At 37.2% G+C, this 9,332-nt stretch overlaps 2 protein-coding genes across 2 annotated transcripts in view; both read right to left on the reverse strand.

The window, feature by feature from the left end:
* The window catches only part of LOC111083382, a gene marked incomplete at its 3' end in the record, with an annotated part of 10,864 nt that extends 6,155 nt beyond the window's left edge, over window positions 1-4,709 (reverse strand). The window contains exon 1 of the mRNA XM_022379878.1: window positions 3,907-4,709. Coding sequence (XP_022235586.1) covers window positions 3,907-4,709 — 803 coding nt within the window. The remainder of the gene's footprint in view (window positions 1-3,906) is intronic.
* A 183-nt stretch (window positions 4,710-4,892) lies between these two features.
* Window positions 4,893-7,371, reverse strand: LOC111083383 (the record flags this gene model as incomplete). Its single annotated transcript, XM_022379879.1, has 3 exons — window positions 4,893-5,364; window positions 6,247-6,450; window positions 7,187-7,371. Coding segments are annotated over 3 exons (751 nt in total), but the record flags the coding sequence as incomplete, so codon positions are not given.
* Between the last annotated feature and the right edge of the window lie 1,961 nt (window positions 7,372-9,332).

A 9,332-nucleotide genomic window follows, 5' to 3' on the forward strand; every position in this document is an offset into this window, starting at 1 on the left:
TACAGTCATGATCTGATATATTCACGGTTTGCACCTATTAAACTATATAAACGTACAGTCATGATCTGATATATTCACGGTTTGCACCTATTAAACTATATAAACGCACAGTCATGATCTGATATATTCACGGTTTGTATCTACTGAACTATATAAACGCACAGTCATGATCTGCTATATTCACGGTTTGTACCTATTGAACTATATAAACGTATAGTCATGATCTGATATATATTCACGGTTTGCACCTATTGATCTATATAAATGTACAGTCATGATCTGATATATTCACGGTTAGCACCTATTGAACTATATAAACGTATAGTCATGATCTGATATATATTCACGGTTTGTACCTATTGAACTATATAAACGTACAGTCATGATCTGATATATTCACGGTTTGTACCTATTGAACTATATAAACGTATAGTCATGATCTGATATATTCACGGTTTGTACCTATTGAACTATATAAACGTACAGTCTAATTTTACTGTATTTTATAAAATGAATCGCTTCAGTTTCCATATTCTGGAGAGTTCTTGTCACCATGACAACGACGAGAGGAATCACGCAAACTTAAGTGTTAGAACTACTTGGGGAACAATATGACACAGTACGGCAACACTAAGACCTGTTAGCTTTGATACAGTCATGTACACAGGAAATGATGCACAGTAACTCATCACCAACAACAAGCAATGGATTAGTTTCGTCAGGATCTTGTATAAAAAATCGGGATATTACGTGACTCAAAATATTATGTTCATTAACACCCCAATAAATTTATCTGGTATGCAATTCAAGTTATATATTATTTTGGAAAAAAATGGAAACATACATTTTGCTTAATAAATCCATTACGAAAATATTGTATACATTTTTTGTGGTATTTGTTTTGTTACGGTAATTATTACCTTTGAATATGACGTACAAAAAAAAATTATTATAAGCGCTCGTGGTGCCATCTATTGCCTTGTACTTTAAGTCAAATAGAAAGAACGAAACATTCTCTTTATATTTGCATTTACTGCTCTAATTTTTTTTTTTAAAGTTAAGCACAAATCTACACAAAGGGTTATATGTGCTCTGCCCATTACGGGTATCGAAACCCGGATTTTAGCGTTGTAAGTCCGCAGACATACCGCTGTGCCACTGGGGGGCGTTTACTGCTCAAATAATATAATACCTGCTCCTGTTGCTTATTTGTTCATGTTACAAACACATGATAATATAAACTTAATTTGATACACAAACACTTTTCACCGTAGCTATTCTCGTGGGAAAGTTTAAGAACAAATAATTAACAAATTCTGAACAAAAGTATAACCATAGATTCATATTAAAATAATTCATACTAAAATAATTACATTAAAATAATTCATATTAAAATAATTAAATTAAAATAATTCATATTAAAATAATTATATTAAAATAATTAAATTAAAATAATTCATATTAAAATAATTAAATTAAAATAATTCATATTAAAATAATTAAATTAAAATAATTCATGTTAAAATAATTAAATTAAAATAATTCATATTAAAATAATTAAATTAAAACAACATATACATTAACGAATAACGAAAATCCACTAAAATAAACGGACCAGAAATGCTTGTTTTAATGAATAACTAAACCACGTAACTAACAACCTATAATGAGTAGATTGTATTTAAATATCAATAAAATTTATTAGGCAAATGATTTACCTTGATGTTTCCCGTGGTCTTACAACTTAATTAAATTTAATAATTTTCTGTAAATATGTTTTCACACTCGTTATGGTATTTCGTTATCTTCCACTCACAATAAATATTACAGTAAGTAATCAACACCTAATAATTCGTTATGAAATTGCTTTTTATCCCTCTACATTTAAACTACGGATAAAATAATAAGCTATTAATTTTTAATCATAATCTCTAGTTTTGAATTTAGATGAATTGCCAAATATCAATTATTTTTCTGAAATGAAATTATTTATAATTACTACTATTAGAAAATAAATTTTATTGTGGTAGACTGGAGTCTGAAAAAGAAATAATAAAATAAATTTATTTAACAGCAGATGGCCCCTTTACAACATTTTAAGTTTGTAAAAAAAAATTGTAAATTTGTAAAATAAATTTATTTAAGAGCAGATGGCGCCTCGAAACATTTTTTTTTATCCTCTAATTAAATGAGTCTAATATATCAAATCAAAACTTATATTAAAGTTTTTCTTCATTATTAGTCTCAAAGTGGGTTCCTCGTCATCGAAATTCAAATCTTTTTAAAGTTCTATATGTTGATTTTGTAAGTTTATAAGCTGATTACGTACATGTGACATATATAAAAGCCCTCAATTTAATTGACTAATTAATTAGTTATTTGTGTTATACAATTTACTCTTTAAAAAAGATATAGAAGCTTCTTGCGCGTGGTCAACTAAATGTTTCCTTTGTTATTGTTTTTTAAAATTTCTTACACTAGTATCAGAAAAACATGATTGAACATCTATACCAAATAATCCTAAATATCACAATATTTCACTAAGTCGGTAACAGCTCTTCGATAAAATGTTATGAAACTGGTTGTAGTTGGTGAGTTGTGGTACTTTAGATTTTATGTTACGTGAACATCCGAGGTTGATCGTTTAATTGAAATAAAAATTTCCTACATTTGGTGTGCCAGGTCAATTATTAGAAGCTATTGACGTGTACGAAATGTCTCGATGATTGAACCAGTAATCAACTATATCAGTTAACTAATTTATAGAATGTATTCCAGTGTTTTTCTATAAGTTTTGGTAATTTTGTTTTGGTATAAAATGCGTTTACTCTTTATATGTTACACATCACTGTTCGGAAACTGACAAAAAAGAGGCGTAGATTTTGTTCATGACATTTTCTGTATAGCTACTTTTCATCAGTAATTTTCATCCAACATTTTGTGTCACGTCTCCCCAATCAGAAAACATATGTTATATGTTTGTTAGTTTGTTCAATTTGTGCGCAAAGCTACTCGGGGGCTGCATGGGCCGTCTGTTTGTTTGTTTGTTTTTTGAATTTCGCGCAAAGCTACACGAGGGCTATCTGCGCTAGCCGTCTCTAATTTAGCAGTGTAAGACTAGAGGGAAGGCAGCTAGTCATCTCCACCCACCGCCAACGCTTGGGCTACTCTTTTACCAACGAATAGTGGGATTGACCGTCACGTTATAACGCCCCCACGGCTAAAAGGGCGAGCATGTTTGGTGGGACGGGGACTCGAACACGCGACCCGCAGATTACGAGTCGAGCTCCATAACCACCTCGCCATGCCGGGCCGTCTGCGCCGTCCGTCCGTAATTTTGAAATGATAAACTAGAGGAAAGGCAGATAGTCAATACAACACACCGCGAACTCTATGGCTACTCTTTAACCAATGAATAGTGGTCTTGACCGTCACGTTACAAGGACTGAAAGGGCGAGCATGTTCATCGACAGGTTTCGATCCCGCGACTCGTAAATTGCGAGTGGAGCACCCGAATCACCAGCTCTTGCCATGCCCCATTTTTTTTAATGTCAAACATGAAAAGAGTAATTAGGAAATAATCTTGATTTAACAACACAATCAACACAATATAATTAAATGCGATCGAAGGAACCAATCCACTGAGTTTAGAGTTGTAAGTCCGTAGACTTATCGCTGCCCTCATCGGGGATCACCGAATTTTTCGACATACCTTTATTGAAATACTCTTAAGAAACACTACAAATCAACACCACACACACACACACAATATCTAGAACAGTTAGTTCTTTGGTCCAGGTTTTGATGACCTATAAATTCAAACGACCTGTCTATAAGTGGTCAAAATCCAATTATTTACTGATTTGTATTAAACTATTTCTAAGTTTGAATCCAATATATTCTTACCTATCGTCTTGAAGAACGTTGATGGTTTTTGAAAAAAACATTATGCCGTCTTTCATGTCGGTTGAAATATTTCGGCCGTAAAAGGAAGCTCCGCCCTCACTCATGTATCCCGCCGCGATGTCGTCTACTCTATAAACGAGTCCTGGCCTGAGCACATCTCCATCGCTCATGTATCCTGCCGCGAGGTCAACAGATTCGGCATCGGAAGAATATCGAACATCTGAAATCATTTTGTTTGTAGGAGAAGTTCGCTTTGTTAGATTATCATACAAGCTAGTACAGTCTTCTGACATTAGAATCTGCTTTGAGAGGCCTAATCTCCCTCGTCTACTGCCATTAATATCTGAAAAGTAACGAAGCCCGGAAGATTGAAGCTTGTTGGTAAAACTATGAGTGGAAGACAAAGACCCCAGACCGCTCATATAGCCATAGGTGGAGACACGTGTGATAGGCTGCATGGGCTTGATATTGACAATGACGTCATCGACTTCTTCACCAAATGGTGCCTCGGTGTCTTCTATTTCTTTGGGATCATCTTTGCCATCAGAAATTGTACTTTTTATATCAGTCATACCTTCTACACTGGGAATAATCTCCAGGATCCCAGGTTTTAGAACATCAGGGTTTGTATTTTTGGAACTACTGTTTAATAGCTGATTGACGTCCCTTTGCGAATCGCCAATTCTTCGACCAGTTTGACCAGTTGGGAGAGACCCACTAGAATTTTCAGGTCTTCTGTCTGCCAACTTCTCTTCCGATCGAACTGTTTTCCCTTTAGTAGCATTTGAAATGTTGGCATTCATTATGGGGGAAACTTTGGCAACAGTAATGGTCCCCTGGGATCCTTCTTTAGTCCCCTCGGACTTGGATAATGAAGAACTTTCGACCACTTGTCTGGGTCTGTTTTCACATTCTTGGATATAAAATCTAGCTCTGGAAAACCTCACTGGCGCGTGAGCTTCCTGCGATGTAACTGACCTGGCAAATTGCAGGTGGCCACCACCACCACCACCAGACTCCCCGTTTTCAGCTGTGTTAGAAGATGCAGCGCTGATGATGTGAGACCAGTCGTCTCTCGATGGTTTTGAGGTTCCTTTTACGCAGCTGTTGGTTTAGGAATACCGTTTTTCCACATATTATCTACACCCACACTTCCGGAACTCTCCGTCTTGATTGTTCGTTCATTTCTTGGAGTGAGGTTCGTCGAAATCTTCGACTGACGGACGGGGTTATCCGGGTGACTACTCTTACATGCCTGGCCTTGTTTGCAAACTTCTGTTCGATAGCCTCTCTGACTCCTGTCACAGTTTCCGTCTTTCGGCTTCGGTCTTGAAGGGGAACCATTGCTCGCGCTCTCATCTCGATGAAACAGATTACTGGAGCTGGCTTTTGATTGGTTTAATCTAGTTTCGTCTCCGGCTTTTGATTGGCTTAATCTGGATACACCAGCGTCTCTCCCTGCATAAAATATAGATACAAATATGTATATGTATATAAATGCGTCAGGGTAGACTTCAAGCTTCAAAAGAAGACTTAAAAATGTCTCGATGCAAATTTAGGTCGCAAACAAAAGTAAAAATCAGGTTTTAAGTACGAAGGTTTTGATGTTGGGTTTTCGTGTAATGGAATATATCTATCAGTGTTTTAAAAACTATTATTATGTGACTTCACGTTCTGTATGATACCTGATATTATTCCCAGCACTGAGTAACATAAAAAAACATAACATGTAATCACCAGGGGAGGGTAGATAGTTAGTAGTTATAAACATAACATGTAACCACCAGGGGAGGGTAGATAGTTAGTATTTAATAAACATAACATGTAACCACCAGGGGAGGGTAGATAGGTAGTAGTTATAAACATAACATGTAACCACCAGGGGAGGGTAGATAGGTAGTAATTCATAAACATAACATGTAACCACCAGGTGAGGGTAGATCACCAGAGATATTGTTTAGTATTCCCAAAACTCCAGATCTGGATTCCTTAATCATCATCAGGGATATTGTTCAGTATTCCCAAAACTCCAGCCTCTCATGATAGAAAATGGATCTTTTCCTTCCTCGAGTTTCTTTGAGATGGCGACGACACTACCAGGCCTAATAAATTCACACCAGAGTTCGAAACGTCGTCATCTCAAACGAAACTCTAAGCAGAAGAAGATCCATACAGAAACCCACTCTACCGTGATAAACACATCGCCAAACTCAACCCTAAAAGAAGATTTAGTCTTTCACCGAATAACAACTGAATGAAGGTGAATTTTTTTTAATGAATTTCAACACTTCAGTGCTCCGTAGATACTTATTTCAATACAATACCATTAGTTCTACTCACTTCCACGAGGGGTTGGTTTTGTTACAGTCTGTTTAACACCGCTCGAGTACCGGCCACCTGGAGTCCTTTTGGTTAAACTCTTTGTCGCAACATCGGTTTTGTTAGTAACTTCTTGAGTCGACATAGAGGGCGCAAAAGATGCAGAACTTGGCACTAGCGTTACAGGAAGTAGTTGTGACCCATCCGATGATGGCATAACGCCACCTGTTGAACAAAACAGGTAATATCACCGAGTTTATCTTTGTAAGAAATAACACGCGAACAAGTAAGGACTTTTGTTTAGTTTCTGATAGAAGCATAGTTTAATAACACATCGGTGGCTTACGAAAACTAAAGATAAGGTGATATACTTAATTTACAACATCTGCCAATACTTTCATCCCTATACCTGGTACGTCTTGGGGTTATCCGTGTGTTGAAAACTTGTTGAATTATAAATAAAATATTGATACGCGTTGAGTGGTTATTTTCAGATAATCCTTAACTTTGAACTGATATGCCAGAAGGAAGGCGGTTAGTCAAAAACACCCACCGCCACTCTTGTCTGCCCGAATAGTGGGAATTGATCGTCACTTTTATAACGCATTTATGGCTCCAAAGTGCAGGGCGCGACTGTTTTTTGGTTTTTACAGTAATGGGACGCAAATGATGGACCCGTAGATGCATAGTCCGATACGCCATCTACTGGGCCACGCTTGGACTAGGTGTTCGTGTTAAATCAACCACTCTTACTTCTGGATAAGCACACGGATGTCTATCCCCAAAAATGTTTATACATCAATCTACTTTAAACGTATTTATTGTAACGTTCTCAAAATAAAGACACTGTTCCATTGTGACTTTTATAAATGTCTTTAATTAACTTAGAATAATTTCTGGGTTTCACAGTTTCTGTTGACATTAAATCTCGTTTTACAAAAAAATAAATAAATTCACTCACTTTTCTCTCTTGCCTTTTCTTTGGAATTAAAGTGCTTCACTTTATCTAATTTGTTCGTATAGGTGGCGTGCTTGTTTCCGGTTCCGCCGATACCAGCGCCTCCTGGTGAATTTCGCACAGCAACACTAGAAATTGACTTCACAGGAAGATGTGAGGATGGTGAAGCGAATGATGACGAAGAAGGTCTTTAAAAAAATAGTAAGGAAATAATAAAGACAATTTTATAAAAACTGAGAACCATTAAGTACTTCAGAATTATTCGTAACTTTTTAACTTCATACACAAATACTAAATCCATTTTTAATAAGACTCGTGTAAACACAAAGTATCATAAGTCATGAAACATTTCTGTTTAATTACTTATTAACCCATTTTGAAATAGCTGCCTTTATTTGGTTGGAAATTGACAAGTTATTTTTCCATATATATGACAGATCGACTATACAAAAGGCTTCCCAGTGTCACAGCGGCATTCCTGCGGATTTCGATACCCGTGGTGGGCAGAGCAGAGATAGCCCACTGTTTAGCTCTGTGCTTAACTTCAAACAAACAAAATATCCAAAGTTATGAAAATCGACCTGAACTTTACAGATAATAATAAAACTAAAAATATTTTTCTATCGCAGCCTACGTTTCGCCATCTGGTGGTTCAGCAGTAAGTCTGAGGGCTTATAACGCTAAACTCCTGGGTTTGTCTCCCTGCAGTGGACAGAGCACGGATAGCTATTCTTGAACTTCATGATTAACAACAAACGTTTCGCTATTGCGGCATCATCACGGCTTCTACAAGAACTGGTTAATATTGTTGTTTTCTTTCTTCGTTTTTAGCGCAAAGCTACACAATGAGCTATCTGCACTCTGTCCGCTGCGGGGATCGAACCCCATATTGTAGCGTTGTAAGTCCATAAACTTATAGTTGACCCACCAGATATGGTAACTCCTTAAATCGGCCAGCGATAAGTTTACGGACTTACAACTCTAAAATCCGGGGTTAGAGTCCCCAACAAGGCACAGATAAAAAAAAAGTTTGTTTCTTTGTTTGTAGTTAAGCACAAAGCTACACAATGTGCTTTTTGTGTTCTGCCCACCATAAGTATCGAAACCCAGTTTCTAACGTTGTAAATCCGCAGACATACCGCTGTGACACTGGGGAGACAGATTAAAAAAAAAAAGACAAAAGAAACGGATTAAACCCATTTGAAGCTGCCAGGCGAAATGTACGTTGTAATAAAAAGTTTTTTTTATTATCTGGAAAGTACACGTCGTTTTTTTTTTAATTTTATTATTCTTATTTGTCCAAAATGCCAATTCCTCCATTATGTACCAAGAATTGTGAAAAACAATCAAAACTTTTAGAACGTCATAGATTAGACAGCAAACAAATATAACCAATACAGAAGCTTGATTTCAGATATTTTGGTGCTGGTGACAAAGTATATACTATTTGCTTTCGCGCAAATCTACACGAGGGCTGTCTGCGCTAACCGTCCCTAATTTTGAATTGATGGATTAGTGGAAAGGTAGTGGAACTTCAGACAGAGTAGACGTAGTGGGTTTGAGAAGTTTAATGGAGTGCAATTGCCTGTGAAAAGAAAAGGCGAGGACGTTTCGGCTTCTGTACTGATGTTTGTTTGTTTTGAATTTCGCGCAAAGCTACACGAGGGCTATCTGCGCTAGCCGGCTCTAATTTAGCAGTGTAAGACTAGAGGGAAGGCAGCTAGTCATCACCGCCCACCGCCAACTCTTGGGCTACTCATTTACCGACGAATAGTGGGATTGACCGTCACTTTATAACGCCCCCACGGCTGAAAGGGCGAGCATGTTTGGTGTGAGGGGGATTCGAACCCGCGAGCCTCAGATTGTGAGTCGAGCGTCCTAACCACCTGGCCATGCTGGGCCCCTGTACTGATGAGGCCTTCTTCCCCAGCTTCAGTATAAAAACCGAAAAGTCGTCTCCTCTACTTTTAACCGCCAGTTACAGTCCATTAAAGTTTTGAGCCTAGTGGAAAAGCAGTTAGTCAACAGCACCGACCGCTAACTCTTGTCTGATCGAACAGTGGGATTTGACCTTAACCTTTATAAGTGAAATAGTTTGTAAAAACGTCTCGAGCAAACCCTTCTTATCAGCCCCCTATCGGCATGTCTG

Source organism: Limulus polyphemus, unplaced genomic scaffold, assembly GCF_000517525.1.
Source record: "Limulus polyphemus unplaced genomic scaffold, Limulus_polyphemus-2.1.2 Scaffold9315, whole genome shotgun sequence".
Lineage (NCBI taxonomy): Eukaryota > Metazoa > Arthropoda > Merostomata > Xiphosura > Limulidae > Limulus > Limulus polyphemus.